The 22,034-nt window shown below is 43.6% G+C and overlaps 1 protein-coding gene across 1 annotated transcript; it reads right to left on the minus strand.

The window, feature by feature from the left end:
• Positions 1–4,281: 4,281 nt before the first annotated feature.
• On the minus strand, positions 4,282–7,584 carry LOC100272414 (uncharacterized). The gene is made up of 6 exons (NM_001146892.1): positions 7,360–7,584; positions 7,016–7,281; positions 5,990–6,105; positions 4,938–5,011; positions 4,789–4,852; positions 4,282–4,692 (listed from the first exon to the last, which is right to left on the minus strand). The coding sequence occupies exons 1-6, from the start codon at positions 7,448–7,450 to the stop codon at positions 4,656–4,658; spliced, it is 648 nt and encodes a 215-aa protein (NP_001140364.1). The 5' UTR covers positions 7,451–7,584; the 3' UTR covers positions 4,282–4,655.
• Positions 7,585–22,034: the final 14,450 nt, after the last annotated feature.

Here is a 22,034-nt window from a genome sequence, read left to right on the forward strand (position 1 = left end):
GTACAGCCAAAGTCCAGCTCGGTCTGGCACACCGGACAGTGTCCGGTGAGCCAGGCCAGCCTCCGGTGAACAGGCCACTCTCAGGAAAATTTTGGCGGTGTACGGCTATAATTCATCGGACTGTCCGGTGGTGCATCGGACTGTCCGGTGAGCCAACGGCCGCCAACGCAACGGTCGGTCGCGCAATCCGCGGGCGACGCGTGGCCCGCGCCAACGGTCGGCAGGGGGCACCGGACTGTCCGTTGTGCACCGGACAGTGTCCGGTGCGCCAAATGACTCGGTGCCGCAACGGTCATCTACAGTGACTGTCCGGTGGTGCACAGTGACTGTTCGGTGGTGCACCGGACTGTCCGGTGCACCACCCGACAGAAGGCAACTTTGGCCTTCCTTGTTGGCCTCCAACGGCTCCTAGCTGCCTTGGGGCTATAAAAGGGACCCCTAGGCGCATGGAGGAGACACCCAAGCATTCACTAAGCATTCTAAGTCTCGCACACTCTGTCTTCGCGCACTTGATCGATTGTGTTAGTGATTTGAGCTCCGTTCTAGTTGTGAACTCTTTGTGCTTCATTTTGAGCTCAAGTCTTGGCTTGTGTGTGTGTGTGCTGCGGATTTGTGTGTGTTGCTCCCCAACCTTACTCTTGTGCTTTCATTGTGATCTTTGTTGTAAGGGCGAGAGACTCCAACTTGTGGAGATTCCTCGCAAACGGGAAAAGAGATAAGGAAGAAAAGTCGTGGTATTCAAGTTGATCATTGGATCACTTAAAAGGGGTTGAGTGCAACCCTCGTCCATTGGGACGCCACAACATGGAAGTAGGCAAGTATTACTTGGCCAAACCACGGGATAAAATCGCGTGTCTCTTGTGTGCTTCTCTTTGATTATCTGGGTTCACAAGAACTAGTTTTAAGCTACTTAGGCGTTCTAACTTTCATAATCAAGTTTTTGTGGCTATTAGTGTTGAATTTTACAGGATCACCTATTCACCCCCCCTCTAGGTGCTCTCACAATGACATCCAAGTTTCATTGCAACATGATAATAGCATAATGACAAAACAGTAACATAGCTTACATAATTTGATCATTTAGAATCCAGATCGACATATACACAACAATCAATCATCGTGCATGTTCACATCCATTACATAACACATAGAAATACGTAGCACATAACACACAAATAAATAAACTTTTGTAACTTAAAAATTTAGGTATATGGTAATAACAAACTTAGCCTTTCTAACTTGTGCTCATTGAAGGACTAGTAGTGTCAATTATTTTGCACCCGTGGATATTGAAGGGCTATCAAATACAAACCAAACCTTTTGTAGCTTTTTAGCTTGTTCTTTCTTTTGTATTTTTCTTTTTTCTTGACAATACTTCATCTATGAACATAGAAGACTCAACTGTAAGTGACTTGGGTTGATTTGAAGCACTTCTAGACCTATACATTTTTATTCATGCAAGGAAAATGGACCGAGAACCATTTGGCAATTGAGTTTTTGTTTTTGATGGTCAACATAACCATTTAGACTAATATTATTTGCTAGTATTTATGGTTGTAGTTCAAAAGATACAACATAGACTTGGAAAAAGGCAAAGTAGTGCCCGAGAAGATCAATACCTCAAGCAAGACATGAAAAGACTAATTGAAGAATTACAAAGATCATGCAAGAGTCCATGACACAAGATGCAATAAGCCTAGATGAAAAGACACAAAGAAACATAGAAAATCAAGTTCCTTAGTGGCATCAGACATGTCCAGTGAGGCACTAGATAAAACACCGGTTAAGAGTTGTGTTGATATGTACCGAGTTATATTCGGTACTGGGGTGGCCCGATCTTCACGACAGTAGGTTGATAAATAGGATGGTTGGATATAAAAGTAACTGAATAACAAGGTAAAATTGTTGAAGAACAGCAGGTAACTGAGTTTATACCTGATCAAGGTCGGAGGTGACCAAGCGACGGGGAAAGAGACACCGAAACCGTGTAGACTACGACTCGGTCTCCGAGCGACCGCAGAACAACAACCGAAGCTAATCCACACAATGCGAGGCAGCCGTAGTGGAACTCACAAGGCACGAACTAGTGGATCCCAGAGGGATCTCTTCACAAGTCCAGGAGAACAAGGAAGAACACGGGTAGAGTAAACACTCAGCAGCTTGGCTGTGGTAATCACTTGGATTATTAAATTATCAAAGGTTATCAAAAGTTATCTTACATTATAGACATAGGGAGGGTATTTATACTAGCTACAACCAGCCTTAGATAGGTATAAACACGAAAAGAAAGTATTTTAACGTGCTAATGTGAAGGGGTCTCTTCGGGAGATGTCGAGAGCTGGATTCCGCGTGGCTGTTTGACTTCTGCGCAACCTTCAGTATTTTGATAATAACTTCTCCTAGGAATCTCCAAATGGCGTGGAGTTGGATGCGTTGGAAAGCTAACTTGATAAGCTTTCTCACCATGTATAGCATGCTGAATGAAACTTCGTAGAATGATGCAGTTTAATGTTGAAACTTGGTCATCAAGCAATTTGTTGACCTTCTGACCAGTCAGTTCTAAAGTAGGTCGGCTGCCTTGCTGGGAGATCTGATTAAGTCGGCCTTAGAAGAATTGGAAACTAGACTTCAAACGCTTTCCAAAATGTACTTATGGACCTTCATAACTCTTGGGAATCAAAAGATATGACTGTTTCTTCTGGACGCTTCTGTCACGCTGGACTGACTCGAACATAGTTCTTCTCTCTGATTCGCCCTTGATGTGTTTTGTCCTTCCTCTTTGGTGAACCTAAGCAAAATCAACATACACGACTTAGATAGCATAAAGTTATCATTAGTGTTTAATTTAAATTTGTAAAGTAGCGCGTGCACCTCTTGTTGTATCTGTTTCGCTCGACATCGAGTGATAGGTCCAGTAGGAATGTTCGGCAAGGTTGACGATGCTGGTATGGTCACATCATGTGCCATACTAAACGAAGGGCTACAAAAAAGTACACTAGATACCTAGGTGTGCACCAGACAATACACCGAACAGGGCACTAGATACGACACTCAAAGAAGTCTACAACATGTTTGGGAAGATCTATAAGGCACTAGAGATGTCCGATGTACCACCAGATACCCTATCAGATAGGGTATTCACAGAGTATGCACAACAACCTTAAGAAGGGCTATAACACACGAGATATGTCTGGTGTAACACTAGTCAAAGCACTAGATTATTTTACTCCAAAGGTCGGCAATGCACCAACCTATATGATGCCTCCACTAGAGTGTCAGGTGAGTACACATGAATTACGTATTACTTCCAACTAGTTTTGGACTTTAAGGGTATATTTATCACCCAACCGACAATTTGAGAAGTGTGGGAGATGACAAATATTACTAAATAGTTGAGACTTCATTCCTATAGCTTTAAACACTCAGATGCTCAAATATCACTTGTGATTAACGTAGGTCCTTTATAAAATGTTTAGGTTAGTTAGGTCGCTTTATTAACGCTTGCTCTATATTTTGCCTAGTGATTAGAAGTGATAAATAGTCACCTCCAACCCTTGGTACTTGTGCATGCCATTATAGTTGTACCAAGTGAAGTTTATAGTTGTACCAAGTGAAGTTTGTAAGTCTTGCGAGATCATATCAACCGTGTTTGTGGTGTGTTTGCCACCATGTACTAGAGAGAACAAAATTTATGTTGTTTCAGTCGAAAACTTGATAGTGACGACAATAGAGAGCATTGAGAGAAGCCAAAACTAAAGCACCACTTGCACGTCGAAAAGACTTAGACCGATGATACTTGGTCAAGAGCTTCTCATATGTGGACATTTCATTACGTGGGGCTCCAACAGAAATTAAAGAGAAGTTTGTGTACTTATACCTCTTACCGCAGCATGCCAACGAGAGTTTGATAAAGAAAATATGTCAACATAAGTGCAGTAGTTTTTGGAATGTACTAGATGGTGAAAATGTGATTGCTAGCAATTCATATGAAATCAATGAAGCAAATTTTTACATGTGTTATAAAACTTAGCGAAGCACATCTCCAACAAATTTCATGACCACTTTATCTGTACATTACAAGATATGGGTTTTCTTTGGAGAGTATATAGAATCCATAAACAAGTGACAAAACTTTAAAATATCGAAAATCGCTTTGGTTGAAAGGGTCTCAAGTTGGATAAACTGTATGCTTCAGAATTGTTGCAACAACAAAAATTGTATAATTCAGAATTGTTAGAAGCGCAAAAAACGGATAGTTGACACTAGGCCAGAGTAGCACAAGGACATAAAAAGCTAGATATTAAATCAGGATAGTCAAAGACATGTTTTACAGAGAACTCGTAAGAACAGTTCATTTTCGTTTACGTAAAGTGAAATAGCATGTTAAACAACTGAACTGTTTGTGATTTTCCATATCAAAAGTATCGAGGTACAAAAAGGAACTAGTCTACTTCTGTGCAGCAGCATCTGTTAGCTTTCGAATCGTATCGACTTTGCCATGGAAACACAAATATCAATTTTCGCAGGCAAGATTAAGGGTATGGTATCAACTCAACTGCTCACATCATTACCAAGTCTCCCCATGCCCATATAAACAAATTTCTAGAAAACTTGAGTCATGTAGCATGCACACTTTCTGGCACGACGAAGCATGCTCAAGCAGGCAACTCGAGCTTCACGTTGTTCTTCCAACTGCAGTGATCGACATGGAAGTGTCAATACTCAGTAACCAAGGAGTACGATGATAGATGTTAATGATATGACATTTCACAATGGTATGCAGTTCACCTTAAGAAATAATAGTAAAAGAAATCTGCATACAGAGCTGTTTGCACCAAACCAGCAAGCCAAGCTGAAAGAAATAGACCATTAGTGGACAGCAGTTCTGAGAAAACATTTGGGATAAAACACTATACCATACAAAAGTGACAACTTACGGATCCATCTGCTGTGATGACCCTCCGTGAAATAACGGTAAATCCAGTTTAGAATGTAAAATGCCCGGTAGGCCCTGAGAATAAGTATGGTGTTACTATAAAGAGACAAAGTAGCTAGAGAACTGAAAAGTGTGAAGAGAAGTTGATCTTCTAGAGAATTTGTTATTGTCTCATAATGCAGATTTGATATGTTATGCTTCTATTTTGTCCGATCCAGGAAAGATATACTAAAATGAAAATAAACTACAAAAGACAATCCAAGTGTAGTTCCAAATATGGTAAAGAAACAAAAACATAGTTGCATATGTGCCTGAAATTAAGCCAGAAACCTAGGATTAAAAGTTAAGTTTCTTTGGACTTTTGGATTCCAAGACTACAATCACAACTTAAGATAAACTGACATAAGATCTGTTGCAAGTAATCCTATGTGTCTAGAAGCATGCTAGTGTCTACGTTCATAGCATTTACTTTAACTAAATTTCAGCATGGAGTAATAGGAGTAATAGGGTGTTTATTTGGGTAAAATTTTGCATTAATTAGGAGGATGTCACAGTCATGATTGTACCTCACCTACCCACCCACCCGCATGGACGGCCACACGCCCATGCTGACAATGTCGTGCGCGCACACACACAGTCACACACTCACACACATATGAGAGAGAGAGAGAGAGAACAGAAAAGGCTATGTCATTGCAGCGACCGAAAAGCATTGTGCTATGTGTGATCTTGTCTGTGTGAGTTCCTGGGTATCATGTTAGAGGCATATTTGGCTTTCAAGATCATACATTACTATATTTCCATAGCACCAATCAGATATTAATTTCACTATATGCAATTGTCTGAAATTCTTATATTCGTAAAGCTGATTAGTACCATTTATTGAGGATATGCATGACTATTAAATGTTGGTATATTTCAAGACTACAACATTGGACAGAGTTCAATGCCATAAACTGTTTCATATTTACTTGATAGCAGACTTTGAACACAACATATGTGTTCAGAAAAAATAGCAAATTGCCGACAATGAGTAAGAAAGACAATCCATACCCAAGGAAGAAAACATATTGTCCAGTTAAGTTATCCACATTTCTGCTTCTCTGGAGTAACACTAACTGTGGGAGAATTGCCACTGCCTCTAAATAGATCGAAAATGCCCAGCATATCTGCAAAGGAACAGTATCTTAGCCTTCATCACCATCAATGAACCTTTGGAACTATCAGTAACTTCAGTGTATGTGGCTCATAAAATTTTGAGGATTCGGACATGCTACCATTTAACTTCCATTTTAGTAGCTACTGATCGCAGAAAATACAAAAGGTAAGACAATTTGCACCAAACACGTGATTATTAATAGAAAGAATGTATGTACCCACCCTGTGCTGAAGATAACTATAAAGCGATGGAACTGTACAAATAAATTTGCAGAAGTGTGAGAGGTTCTGATCAAAGTACATGTGTGTGAAGGGAACAGACGATTGTAAATTTGGGAAAAAATATATATAAATGTACTTTGTAGAGTCAGATGCAATTTAGTTTTGCTTTCACATCCCTTTTACAATTTTACATTCTATGGATTGCATTGCCCTTCAGTAAATTAATCATCATGTTTTCTTCCGTAACTTAGATACACGTACAAGATGGATCTGAAAATTTGACCAACAACAAATAATGTATAGTACACATACAACCTCCCACTTCCTAGGCATTAGTCAACCATGAGAGAGATCACCTTTGGCTTCATGCAAGTAAGAAATCAGTATGGACCTATTTGATGGGTCATCAACTGTCAAATTAATATAGTAGTAGTACTCAACTACTCATATTTGACTGACTAAACTATCAGCCACGTCACTAGCACAGTTTATCAGACACAGAATGTTAGTTGCAGTTATTAATAATAAGTATTACTTGTAGCTTTTAGGAGTAACATTCTACTAGTAACAAACAAAATGGAGTACAAACTAATTCTGCAAAAGATACTATACTTCCTAACACATCTTAAAATTTCATCACATATCCCTTGGCACCGTCGTCAATTCAACAATGCAATGGTGATAGGAAGAAAACATCACCTCTCGGAAGGTGAACCGGTCGTGGAACATCAGCGCGAGCAGGAACGCGGCGGCGACGAGCACCGCGTGGCGGAAGGTGTCCTGCTCCTTGTCGTAAGTCCTCCGTACCTGCGGGTGGCGGCGCATGCACCACACAATCGCCGCCGAGCTGGTGATGAACACCATCTTCATCACTGAGTTGTAGAGCGAGACGTAGTCCGTGAAGAGGTCGAGGTACCTCGCCACGAACACCAACATGTACAGCTCCTGCGTCTTCCTCGACACCCCTGCGCGGAGGCGCCCAGATCCGTAAGCGGCAAGCCCCCCTAACGGGCGTTCGAAACCCTATCGCTGCTAGGAGTTACCTGAGCAGGACTTGGTGGCGTAGATCTTGAGGAGGAGCACGAGGACCGAGAAGAGGTGGGTCATGTCCCCGAGGAACCGGAAGGCGTTCATGGCCGCAGCTCCGGCGGTGGCGACGCCGGCAGCGCAGAGGTTAGGCCGTTAGGGTTTGGGGGTTTAGAACAACAGTTCCAGAAGCGCAGGGAAATGGCGGAGAGGATCGGAGTCGGAGGAGAGGTGGACAGGACAGGACACCAGGACAGGACAGGAAGAAAGAATGGAGAATTGGAGATGGCACCCTCGTGGGCCATTGTGGACAGAATCTGCATGCGGGGACCACGTGGCAGTGACACCATGGACCAATAAAGTTGGTGCAGCGAGAGAGGTGATAGAGGTGCGCGAGCAACGCGTGGGCCTCGGTGCGGACTTTATGTGGGTCTCCCGTGTCAGGTAAAAATGGCGAGCTGTGGGCGCCGAGCCGCCGACCGTCGACGACGCGCCGTGAAGTTGGCTGTGGTGAGACCAACTCCAGCAACACTCCTCATCCCACTCCGCATCCGCATTATACACGCTCTGAGTCACTATTTCGCTCTCCAGCAGCCTCCGCATCCGTCTCCGCAAAACAGACGCCGTGTACCTGCACTCCCCTTTTCCACGGTTTCTCTCTCCTCTCCGCACAAGACTGCATGCGCCACCTCCTGCTCGCGGGCCTCAGCTGTCATAGACTGCATGCGGAGTGCAAATACGGAGTCTGCTGGAAATGGGGACGGATATGGAGAGGGAAGAGAAACTGTTAGCCGTGCTAAATACGGATACGGAGAGGGAGTCTGTTGGAGTTGGTCTGAATTGTTGTATGGACTAAGGATGTGTTTGTTTTCTAGTGATTAATTTTAGTCCCTAAATTATTAAATTTAGAAACTAAAATAGAATTTAGTTTTCATATTTAGCAATTTATGCATTAAAATAAATTAAATGGAGGGACTAAAAATTAGTCCCTAAAACCAATAACCCCCTATTTTTGTTGTTGGCTTTGAAATAAAGTCGGTTGTTTAAATTGCTATAGTTGCAATCTATAGAGATAAAAACATTGTAAAATCAGTATAAGCCGGTATAGATTAAAACCAGATGATCATATTATCTCTATTTTATTTTATTTTAGTCTCTAGATTGTCAAATATGAAAACTAAAGTAGATTGTTAGTTTTTATATTTGTCAATTTAGGGACTAAGATAAAATAAATTAAGTTGCTAAAAATTAGTCCATATAAACCAAACACTACTTTAGGCCTGTTTGATTATTTGAGGGAATAAAGATTAGTCTCTTCATTTTAGTTTCATTTAGTCTTTAAATAGGCAAACGGTAGGACTAAAATATAGTCTAAATTGTTTTAGTCCCTACTCCCTAGTCCCTCAAGAGGTGACTAAAGGGGACTAAACCATACCAATTCCAGCTTTTGTCTCTTATTTAATTCAGTTGCACGAATGTCATGAGAATGTTAAAGGGTATTTTAGTTTTCTTATGAGCCATTTAATGTGTTTCGAATGCTTTAGTTCCTGTAATCAAATAGGGTAGAGCTCTCGACTAAACTTTAGTCGTAGACTAAAGAAATCAAACAGGCTCTTAGATATTAATTATGCATTTTCCACATCGACAATCTCGATGGATTTCATATTTTCCCGCACATCGATCGTAGCTGCTGGCTTGGTTTACTCATGTGCAAATGGAACTCCCTGCAGTGGTGGATCCACAAACAGATCAAGGGAGGGATTAGATTATGGATTGGAAACTGCAAAGGATATAAAAGGCGTTGGAGAGAGAATGCGTGAATTACAGACGTGTGTGAGTTGCTATGTGTCACATACACGAGTGATGTTTGATAGGTCTGCAGGTTGCAATATGTTATTATGTGTCTGTATCTTGTCACCATGTACCTTCTTATTATGACTTTGGTGAGGGTATCAAGAGCATATTCAACAATGTATTAAATCAATGTCGTAATTTTAAAAAATAGAGAACTGAGAGCACCTAAAGGGGGTGAATAGGTGATCCTGTAAAAACTTAAATCTTAACATCACAAACTTGATTAGGAGTTAGAACAATGAGATCAAGTGATTAGAGAGAAGAGCTCTTGTGAAGCACAATAGACACAGTAAGAACAAGCACAAGAGACACGAGGATTTATCCCGTGGTTCGGCCAAGTACAAAACTTGCCTACTCCACGTTGTGGCGTTCCAACGGACGAGAGTTGCACTCAACTCCTCTCAAGTGATCCAATGATCAACTTGAATACCACAATGTTCTTCTTTACTTTACTGTTTCCCGTTTGCGAGGAATCTCCACAACTTGGAGTCTCTCGCCCTTACAATAAGAATCAAAATGAAGCACTAGAGTAAGGGAGGGAAGCAACACACTCAAATTCACATCAAATATGCACACACAAGGCCAAGACTTGAGCTCAAAAGAATATCACGAGGTTCTCACTAGAACGGAGCTCAAATCACTAAGAATGTCGAACAAGTGCGCAAGAATAAAGTGTGAATGATCAACAATACTCAAAGGATGCTTGGTGTCTTCCTCCATGCGCCTAGGGGTCCCTTTTATAGCCCCAAGGCAGCTAGGAGCCGTTGAGAGCATTCCAGGAAGGCAATTCTTGCCTTCTGTCGACTGGCGCACCGGACAGTCCGGTGCACCACAGGACACTGTCTGGTGCAGATTTCTTTCCTGTTTTGGCGCAGCCGACCGTTGGCGATTTGGAGCCGTTGGCGCATCGGACACTGTCCGGTGCACACCGGACAATCCGGTGCCCCTTCAGACCGTTGGCCCGGCCACACGTCACGCGCAGATTGTGCGGCCGACCGTTGGCTCAGCCGACCGTTGGCTCACCGGACAGTCCGGTGCACACCGAACAGTCCGGTGAATTTTAGCCGTAAGCCGCCGACGAAATCCCGAAAGCGGCCTTTTCACCAGAGCCAACCTGGCGCACCGGACACTGTCCGGTGCACTACCGGACAGTCCGGTGCACCCAGACTGAGCAGAGTCTTGTCTTCTCGAGCCAAGTCGTTTCCAATTGTATTTTCTCTGATTCTAGCCCTTAGACAAATATGTTAGTACACTAAAACCAATGTACTAAGTCTAGAATCATACCTTTGTATTGATTTGCATTTTGTCCACCCTTTGGCATATACACACTCCCTTAATGTTTGTTGAGCACTTAATCACCAAAATCTTATAGAAATGGCCCAAGGGCACATTTCCCTTTCAATCTCCCCCTTTTTGGTGATTTATGCCAACACAACAAAAAGCAACTAAAAGAAGTGCAACATCAATGCAAATGAGAACACAAATTTGTTTTGATTCAAATTTGGCATATTTGGATCATTCTTTGCCACCACTTGGTTTGTTTTTGCTAATTAAACTCAATTTCCTATCTCTAAGTCAAATACACTTGTTGAAGCATAGAGAAAGATATTCCAAGAGAAATTGATCACTGATTCAAAAACTCCCCATATTTCCCATAATCAAACCTTCTCCCCACAAGAGACCAACTTTTGACAGAAAGAGACATTTAGAGTTTTGACAAATCAAAAGTCCTAACTCTACTATTTTCAAAATTCTCAAGTGGTAGCTGATCCATTTGTTGCTTTGGCCCTTAATTTCTCCCCCTTTGGCATCAAGCACCAAAACGGGATCATTTTTTGCCCTTAAACCTCATTGCCTCACCAAAATTGTCAATTAAGAGCAAAAGGCAATAAGAGACATGGAGATGAACTTGGAGTAAGTTACCCTCTTATCGGAGTGCAGTGGAAGTCTTTCATGGTCCAAGTCCACCTTTCCCTTTCAAACCACCTGAAAGGATCACGATGCCCAAGAGGGGGGGTGAATTGGGCTTTTCTAAAAATCAACACTAATTAAAACCTAAGCAAGAGCTAAGCAAGAGCCCAACTTCACCCCAACAACTAGCACTAAGAATATAATACTAGAAATGCAACAAAGCTAAGATAATACTTCAAATACTTGCTAAACAAATACACAATGTAAAGTGCTTCAATTAAGTGCGGAATGTAAAGCAAAGTTTAGAAGACTCCTCCAATTTTTCCCGAGGTATCGAAGAGTCGGCACTCTCCACTAGTCCTCGTTGGAGCACCCGCGCAAGGGTATCGCTCCCCCTTGGTCCTCGCAAGAACCAAGTGCTCACTGCGAGATGATCCTTTGCCACTCCGGCGCGGTGGATCCCTCGAGACCGCTTACAAACTTGAGTCGGGTCACCAACAAGATCTTCACGGTGATCACCGAGCTCCCAACTCCACCAAGCCGTCTAGGTGATGCTGATCACCAAGAGTAACAAGTTGTAGACTTTCGCTTGACCAAGAGAAGCCTAATGCAAGTGGTGTGTGCTCTAGGTGGCTTTCACTAGCGCTAATGAGGAACAAACGCGGATTATGATTCTCTAATCTCCTCACTAGGCTTTTGGTGCTTGCAATGCTCTAGCAATGTGCTGGAATAAATGTGGAGTGCAAGACATTGAATATGGTGGGTGGAGGGGGTATAAATAGCCCTCACCCACCAACTAGCCGTTACAGGGATTTCACTGTGCAATGGCGCACCGGACAGTCCGGTGCGCCACCGGTGCGCCACCGGTGCGCCAACGGTCGTTTCCAACGGCTAGTTCTGACAGCTAGCCGTTGGACTCATGGCGCACCGGACAGTGAACAGTTCACTGTCCGGTGCACACTGGACAGTCTGGTGCGGTGTCCGGTGTGCCACTAAAATTCAACTCTAAAAGCTGCGCTCTCGGGTTTCTGGGGAGGGGAAGCCTCTGCCGCGGACCAGCCTGGCCCCACCTGGCAGAGGGTGCACCGGACAGTCCGGTGCACACCGGACAGTCCGGTGCCCCAAGGCCAGAAACACTAACTCTTGTTTTTCAGCTGATTTTCAAATCGGTTTTCGTTCTAACTTGTGTGTGAGTTCTAGAGTGACACCTAGCACTGTATATGAGTGTGATTGTGTACCAACACTACACTAGAACTCTCTTGGTCAAACTACTCATCGACAACCCCTCTTTATAGTACGACTAAAAGAGAATAAAAGACCTAACTAAACGGCGAGTGTCCACATCTCCTTGACACTCGGACTTCGTAGACCTTCACCTTTTGTTTCGTCATTTTAGCCGTCGCTTCGAGTTCTTATCTCCGGGATTGTTTTCACCGTTGTAGTACTTCTACATGTCATGCGACCTAACTTACCATTTGTCTCTGCAAAACACACGTTAGTCACATATAGTATTATGTTGTCATTAATCACTAAAACCAACCAGGGGCCTAGATGCTTTCAATCTCCCCCTTTTTGGTGATTGATGACAACCCTACAAGTTTTGTGAGAGTAGTTTATTTTGAATTTTTTGTGAATAGAAAGAATGGTTAGTTATACTTAGTAATCTTTGACAGAAAGAACGTGTACCATAATAATAAGAGTGAGCGCATACATATCATAAGATTCTTGTTCATATAGAAGTGAAGTTAAATCAATGAAACAAGAACTAGAAGACTGGTGATAAAATATAAGGTGAAAACATAATACACACAGTCAATCATAAGCAACGAGAGTATATGTCGAGTTTGTGAGCCAAAAACATCAAGCTAGTACAGAGAGTAGCAAGCACATATATTACATCAAAATGACTCTCTACTAACTCTCTAACTCCCCCTAGCTCTCACAACTCATATCTCTCCCCCTTTGGTGTCAAACACCAAAAGGGACCTGAACCTAAACATCTGAAGCAGGAGGAGGCGGCGGGGGCGCATCCGGTCGCGGTCGAGGCAGCAGAGCGAACGCCGGCGGAGGGTCAGAGTCAGTCTCGGATCCAGGATCTGTGGTAGAAGCTGGAGCTGGTACTGACTCGGACAGAGGCCGCACTGCAGGAGCTACCGGAACAGAAGCGGTCACAGATACTGCCACAGCGGTAGTGGTAACAGCAGATGCTGGTGGCACTGGCGGCTGCGGGCAGACAGAGCTGAGAACCGGAGAGGTGAACGCCAAAGTGACCGGCCGGAGCGGAGAGGCACCAACAGGGGGTCCTGACAGAATCGATGGCACCACTGGAGCGTGAAGCGGAGGAGGTGGAGCAGACTGAACCGGAGGTACTGAGATACCAGAGTGCTGAAGCATAAGAGCCATGAATGCCCTACTCTCAGCCCGATCCTGAAGAAGCTGCTGCTGAAGTGCATCCTGCCTGTCCTGCATGTTCTGAAACATCGAGAGCATCCTCTCGGATAACCGGGCTTGCTCGGCCGCCAGGTGGGCCAGAATCGAAGCAAGAGCAGGGTCCATAGCCTGAGGAGGAGGAGGGACAGCACTAGAACTCCCAGCCTCATGATCATGTGAGCGTGGAGGCATAGGAGGCGGAGGCGGAGGCGGAGGAGGAACCCCAAAGTCATCATCATCATCATCATCAGCTGCTGTACCCTGAGTGTCAAACTGTCGAAGAGCTGCATCCTCGGCCTGAGCGTCAAACACAGAAGCAGAAGCTGGCACAGGAATCTCAGGCGCAGGACGGTAGGATCAAAAAACGAGGCGTGAGGCCTCAAGGGTGCTCTGAAATCGAGGGGGTTGAATCAGCTGCGCAAAGATGTGGCACAAGTAGTGAGCATAAGGCAACTGCCGACGAGCACGAATCCCATCCAGAACGGTGTCCTCGATCTCACAAATCAGGAAGTCCACAACGTCAAACTCAGACTGGGAGACCAGGGCACCAAGGAGCCAAAGCTGAATATGAGTGGTAGCCTCCCTGTATCCCATCCTCGGCAGAAGAGTCCGTCTGATGAGCTCATATAAGTACTTTGCTGTTGTAGTAAAATCTGCCGGAGAACGTCGCGACCCATCGGTGAAGGGCGGGCGGAACAGAGCCGCGACGTGAGCTGTACCCGGAGCCACACCGCCGTGAGGGCGACGAGGAGGGTCAGAAGTGTCGTAGCAGAGACTGTGAAGGCGAGTGGTCGACTCGGGGAATCCAAATAGCTGGTGGATCTGACTGGCAGTAATTGTGACATCCTCTCGCTCAAAGCGGAACCTCATCCAGTGATGATCCGGGTCAATCCAAACAGAGGCGTAGAAGACTCGTACCCACTCCTCAACATACCTGCCGCTGATAGTCAGAAGGGTCTGAAGGCCAGGCAGATAGGTGAGGTGCGCCTCAGAGTCAGCACCGGCTACAAGCAGAAAGGCTGGAAGATCCAAAAGCCGGTGCACTCGCAGAGCTATCTGAGCAGACATCTGAGCTCTGAAAAATGACTCCTGAATACGTGTGCTGAAAAGATCACCTGCTGCAGGGTCTCTCTGAGCTGGTAGCCAAGACTCCACGGGTACGTATCTGAACCTACGTACCCGTGCCGCTGTAGCACGCTGAAGGTCAAACAGTCGAGGATCCGAAACCAGAGGACGAACCTCAGTCTCATCGCGCTCCCGGAATCGAGGTGGAGGGACAGGAGGAGCTGAAGCGGGAGCGGGAGGAGGAGGAGCAGTGGAAGCTGGCGTAGTGGAGGTAGCGGGTATGGCTGTGGAGGTGGATGGAGCAATAGGAGTGACGGGAGCAGGCAGAGTGGGTGGCGGAGTGGAAGCGAAGGTGTGAGTGGAGGAGCGAGGCTGGGAGGTGAGACGACGAACACGGTAGGCGATCTGATCGGATGGAGTCTGCGGCTGATCTCCAAGCACGGCCTGCGCAGCGGCTGCTGCAGCTGCTGCCGCTGCACGGGCAGCTCTGTCCGTACGCCGCTTCTTGCGGCCTTCCTGCTGCTCCAAGTAAACAGTCTTGCCCTTGACCTGCCTGAAGGGGCGACGAGGATCCTCATCATCGCCTCCCCCTGGCGCCGACACATTCTTCATGCGCGGCATCCTGAACTGATGTCTGTAAAAGAGAGAGAGTGACTAAGCACAGAGCAAAAGTGACCGATAGATTAGCAAAAGATGAGATGACTACCTGGAAAGCTCACACGAGAGGTGACGATCCAGGCAGGACGGGAGACGGCACACGGGCAATCAAGGTCACTGAAATGACAGAAGAGGTGAGCACGTATTAGGCACATAGTCATAAGTATATGAAATGTGAATAAATACATACACAGAGAGATATGGCACAGAAAACACGAGACGAGACGATCGATAGGTCAAACGGCGTGAAAACGACGTTTGAAAGATGAATAGTGCCATAGGAGGTTTGGAATCCGAATAGAGGCACAAAACGACATGGAATTTAGCCGAAACTTCACGAATAGGTTTATGAGGGTGAATATGAGTGAAGTGTGCGCTTGGTTTGAATTTAGGCGAAGAAAACGGGATTAGGGCACTCGGCTCGGAAACGATCGCTCGAAACGGGGAATTGAGTGAAATTGAAGCCTGGAAACTCGGATTGGCGTGAAATTTGGCAAGGATGTTGCTGGGAGTGTTATGAAGGTGCCTGAAAAATTTGGGTTCAATTGGAGCATTTTTGGCTGGTTTGGGCATTTCACCGAGCACGTGGCGTGCGGGAAATTAGGTTTACGGTGAAACGGCTATTTGAGGTGGGAAAACCCTCCCGAAGGAGCTAGAAACCTGCAGGAGTGTTCAAGGAATACAGGGGAACACATTTCACAACTGGATTGCACTGGATTTCACAGGAATTGGAGTTTGAGCAAAAGAGGTGGAAAGGAGTGCTCTGCTCAAAAAGAAATAGGGAGGAGAGAGAGGGAGCCAGAGCTTCTCACCTAAGGGGGGAAGGAGAGAGGCACGAGTTCGCCGGAGCACGGAAGAAGACGGTGGCCGCCGGTGGAGGGGGATCGCCGGCGGGGGAGAGGGAATTGCCAGGAACAGAGAGGAAACGGGCGCTGGCAGGGAGAAGACTGAGCCTCTGGCTCGGTCGGGCTGGAGGCCTTTTTTTAAAACGTGATATGGGCGCACCGGACAGTCTACAGTGCCTGTCCGGTGCACACCGGACAGCGCACAGGAAAACGGAATTTTAGCGCGCGACTGCCGGTGCACCGGACATTGCACAGTGCAGTGTCCGGTGAGCCCAGACAGAGGAGAGTTTGGAAAATTTTGAAATTTTCTATCTAACTCCCAACCAAACCAAATCCCAACTTATAATCACACAAAATAACACTTGTTGGGACAGGTATTGGCACCCTCATTTACTTTTCAAAATATTTTGCCATAGGCTAGATAATTTTTAGAGAAAATAGGCAAATGGTGAAATTTGCATTTTGGCTTGCACTAGGGGTTTTCATGAGTGATTTGAGTTTTGAATACTCCCCCTAAGTGCAATACCTCATGCATATTTCAAGAACCAATAATTGCATAAAAAGTAAGAATTTAAGTGCTAAAAGCTTAAAAACTAAGACTTGTCAAGTTTGATCCGAGTTAAGCTTTTTCACTCGCTTTGTTGGCGGTTATCTTAACTAGGTTAGACAAGCCCTAGATGCAATACAAGGAATTTAAACATGCAATGCAGGCTTGACAACTCCATTTGACATTTTACATAAAATTTCTGAGATCAAGAATATTTAGTTCATTCCTCAACATGCAAAAGCGGGTCTTATCAAGTGGCTTAGTGAAAATATCCGCTAATTGTTCTTCCGACCTCACTCCTTCTAAAATGATATCTCCTTTAGCAACATGATCTCTAAGGAAGTGATGACGGATATCAATGTGCTTGGTGCGGGAGTGTTGTACAGGGTTATTAGCAATTTTAACAGCACTCTCATTATCACACAACAAAGGTACCTTTTCTAGAACTACGCCATAGTCTAGAAGAGTTTGTTTCATATATAAAATTTGTGTGCAACAAGCACCTGCAGCAATGTATTCTGCTTCGGCAGTTGACAAGGCAACACTATTTTGCTTTTTGGATGTCCATGAAACTAGTGATCTACCAAGCAGATGGCATCCCCCAGAAGTACTTTTCCTATCAATTTTGCAACCGGCATAATCCGAATCGGAATAGCCAGTTAAATCAAAAGTAGCTCCTTTGGGATACCACAGACCAACGCTTGTGGTGTGCCTGAGATACCTAAGAATTCTCTTAACAGCGCGAAGATGAGCTTTCTTAGGATTAGATTGAAATCTAGCACACATGCAGACACTAAACATAATATCGGGCCTAGATGCGGTAAGGTACAATAAACTACCAATCATAGAACGGTAGAGAGTTTGATTAACCGGGTTACCTCCCCCATCTAAGTCGAGATGTCCATTTGTAGGCATGGGGGTCTTGATTGGTTTGCACTTCTCCATGTTGAACCTTTTCAACAAGTCTTTGGTATACTTCTCTTGTGAGAGAAAGTTACCATCTTTCATTTGCTTGACTTGAAAGCCGAGGAAGTATGTTAGCTCACCAATCATTGACATCTCGAACTCCTTCGACATCAACTCACCAAATTCCTTGCAATGATAGTCATTTGTCGAGCCAAAGATTATATCATCAACATATACTTGACAAATGAAAATATCACCGTTATGTTTCTTTGTAAAGAGAGTTGTGTCGACGGTCCCGATCTTGAAGCCCTTTTCGACGAGGAAGTCGCGAAGACGCTCATACCAAGCCCTTGGAGCTTGCTTTAGCCCATAAAGCGCCTTGGACAACCTGTAAGCATGGTTAGGATATCTAGGGTCTTCAAATCCAGGCGGTTGCTCAACATATACAAGTTCATTTATGAAGCCATTTAAAAATGCACTTTTTACATCCATTTGATAAAGTTTTTTATCATAGCATGATGCATATGCAAGTAGGATACAGATGGCTTCCAGTCGAGCAACCGGTGCAAAGGTCTCTCCAAAATCTAAGCCTTCAACTTGAGAGAATCCCTTTGCGACAAGTCTTGCCTTGTTTCTTACAATCACACCTTGATCATCTTGTTTGTTTCTGAACACCCACTTTGTTCCAATGATTCTTGCATCTTGTGGGGGCTTCTCCAGGGTCCAACCTTCGTTACGGGTGAAGTTGTTAAGTTCTTCATGCATGGCATTCACCCAGTCCGGATCCTGTAGCGCCTCATCTATACAAGTAGGCTCAACACAAGAAACAAAAGAGTGATGTTCAATAAAAGTAGCATGTCTATGTGATCGAGTAATAACCCCTTGTGAAGGACTCCCGATGATTTGGTTTTGAGGATGAGCTTGAAGTAGTGATGAGTTTCTTCTGTCAACCACTTGGGAAGAGGATCCAGGAGCATCAACATCTTTGGCTTGTACCCTTGCTTGTTCATGAGAGACAAATGTATCTTCATTTGCATGCCTCTCATCTTTTTCATCATCTTGTGGTACATTTGATGAAGAAGGCCTGTCAATGATTTGCACCTCTTCTTCATCTTCTTTTGGTTTGATAGCTCCAATAGGCATGTTCTTCATTGCTTCCCTAAGTGGCTCATCACCTACATCATCAAGATTTTCAAGTGCTCCTTGGGAGCCATTAGTCTCATCAAATTCCACATCATATGTTTCTTCTACCATACCAGTGGCATGGTTGAATACTCGATATGCTTTGGACTTTAATGAATAACCCAAAAGAAAACCAATATCACAACGTCTTTGAAACTTCCCTAGATGATGGTGTTTCTTGTAGATGTAGCATTTGCACCCAAACACCCGGAAGAAAGAGACGTCTGGCTTTTTCCCATTTAGCAGTTCATACGGAGTCTTCTCAAGTAGCCAGTGAGGAAATGGCCTGTTTGATGCATAACAAGCAGTGTTGATAGCTTCGGCCCAAAACCTCTCTGGTGTGTTATACTCATCAATCATTGTTCTTGCAAGAGTGATCAAGGTCCTATTTTTCCTTTTAACAACTCCATTTTGTTGAGGTGTGTATGTGGCAGATACTTCATGCTTGATCCCAATTTCATCACAGTACTCATGAATGTTGGTGTTGTCAAATTCTTTGCCATTGTCACTTCTAATCTTTTTAATCTTGCAATCAAATTCATTTTGTGCTTTCTTGGCAAACTTCTTGAATATAGATGCAACTTCAGATTTGTCATGGAGAAAGAACACCCAAGTGTATCTTGAGAAGTCATCAACAATCACTAGACAGTAGAGGTTGCCACCGGCACTGACATAATTTGTAGGTCCAAATAAATCCATATGAAGTAGTTCCAGTGGCCTTGATGTTGACATGAAAGCTTTAGTGGGATGTGTATTAGCAACTTGCTTTCTAGCTTGACATGCACTGCATGGCTTGTCTTTTTCAAACACCACATCCTTTAATCCTCTAACCATATCTTTCTTTAATACCTTCTTGAGTGTGCTCATCCCAACATGTGCAAGCCTCCTATGCCAAAGCCATCCAAGAGAAGCTTTGGTGAAGAGGCAAGTTCTTAAGTCTGCATCTTCTGAAGTGAAATCCACTAAGTAGAGGTTGTTGTATCTAAATCCCTTGAATACCATTGATTCATCATCCATCTTTGTTACAATAACCTCTGATGGAGTGAATAATCATTGAAGTCCAAGATCACAGAGTTGACCCACTGATAATAAATTGAAGCTCAAAGGTGCAACTAAGAGAACATTTGATATTGATAAATCATTTGAGATTGCCACCTTGCCAAGTCCTTGCACTTTTCCTTTTGAATTGTCTCCAAATGTGATTTTATCTTGACCATCAACATTCTCATCTAGTGAGGTGAACATCCGTGGGTTGCCTGTCATATGTTGTGTGCATCCACTGTCAATAACCCAATGACTCCCACCGGTCTTGTAGTTCACCTACATTCACAGACAATTCAAGCTTGAGTTTTGAGGGCCCTATATTGCATAGGACCAGTGACTCTTTCAATTAAGGACTTTGCCACCCAGATTTGTCTAGGTCTACTCTTGTTTGGTGGACCAAGGAATGTAACTTTAACCTTTCCATTTGCAACCTTTCTTAGAACATAATGCGCATTGAAAGCAAATGGTCTTGAGTGCTTAGGCAAGGGAGTTGGTGGTTTAGCTTTGCAGTTGTGGGCAAAATGACCTTCATTTCCACACTCAAAGCATTTGATAGGCTTATGAGTCTGCTTTGGCTTGTATTGAGTGGTAGCTTTCTTTTGCACAAAAGCATTGTATCCAATACCACTCTTGTTATTTTTCATAACAGTGTTCATAAGCAGCTCATTTTGGAGGTATTGACCCTTGTTGAACTTTTGCACACTTGTTGCAAGATGTTCATTTTCACTTTTTAGTTTCTTGACCTCATTCTTAAGCCTTTGATTATACACTGCCAACTCATTGTTGAAATCATTGTTCTCAATAGCAACTTTTCCTCTAGTAGTTGCATCAGTCAAGTAATTCTTCAATTTTTGGTTGTCTAAGGTCAGGACTTCAACTTTTTCAGTCAATTCAGCATGTAGACTAGTTTGCTCTTCTTGAATCAAATCATCACATGAGGTTGCTACATCACACTTAACAACAGGGTTAATAGCCTCATGTGTTTTGCAAGATAAAAGTTCATTTTCAACAAGAAGATTGTCATGATCAAATTTAATTTGAGTATAGTCTTCCTTGATCTTTACTAGTCTATTTTGCAACTCCCTATTAGCTTCATTTAATTTGTCATATTTTTCCTTAGCATCTTTTAGGGAGTTTGTGAGCTCATTTACAGTTGATGACATAGTTTTATTCTCTTCTTTTGTTTCATCACTAGCCTTTATAACTATGTCATATTTGGCATTTAAAGATTCATTTTCATTTTTCAACCTATCACATTTAGCTTTTGACTTTCTAATGATTTGAGTATATTCTTTAAGCAAGTCAGCTAATTCATCATATGAAGGTGAAGCAAATTCCTCATCACTATCACTATCACTATCATCAGTAATATTAATATCATTTTGTACCTTCTGTTCACCCCTAGCCATGAGGCATAGGTGAGAAGTGGATGATGGCGATGGTGGTGGTGAAGAGAAGTCCCCGGCGATGGCGGCAACTTTTTCATCATTCTCTTCTTCACTTGAAGAAGACCCACTTGATGATTCGATGTCGGTGAGCCAGTCGCCAACAATATATGCCTTTCCATTCTTCTTCTTGTGGAACCTTTTTTGCTTCCCATCCTTTCTCTTGAAGAATTTCTTTTCCTTCTTTTCATCATCGCTGTCATCTTCTTTCTTGCCCTTGAACTTGTTCTTCTTGGGCTTGTTGCATTGATGAGCAAGATGACCAAGCTCACCACAGTTGTAGCAGTCCATCTCAGAAATGGGCTTTCTTTTGTTGGAAAAGAACTTCTTCTTCCTTGAATCAAATTTGATGCCTTCTCTATTTAGCTTCTTCAACATATTGGTGGTCTTCCTTACCATCAAGGCAATGTTTGCATCAAGGTCATCATCACTTGAGGATTCTTTCTCAACTTGTATTTTTGCTTTTCCTTTTCTTTCCTGATTTGCTTTGAGAGCCAAATCCTTTCTTTTGGAAGATGATTCTTCTTTGTCGTTGATGTGCATGTACATTTCATGGGCATTGATCTTTCCCAAAATTTGTGTAGGTGTGGTAACTGAAAGATCCATTTGATGTAGCACAGTGACAATGTGTCCATATTTGTCTATTGGGAGGACACTGAGAATCTTCCTCACAACATCCGGTTGTGAGATTTGAGTAAGCCCCAATCCATTTACTTCCTCTACAAGAATATTAAGTCGTGAGTACATAGCATTTGCATTTTCATTAGTAAGCATTTCAAAAGAATTTAACTTTCGCATGGCTATGT

The sequence above is a fragment of the Zea mays genome, chromosome 8 (genome assembly GCF_902167145.1).
Source record: "Zea mays cultivar B73 chromosome 8, Zm-B73-REFERENCE-NAM-5.0, whole genome shotgun sequence".
Classification (NCBI taxonomy): Eukaryota; Viridiplantae; Streptophyta; class Magnoliopsida; order Poales; family Poaceae; genus Zea; species Zea mays.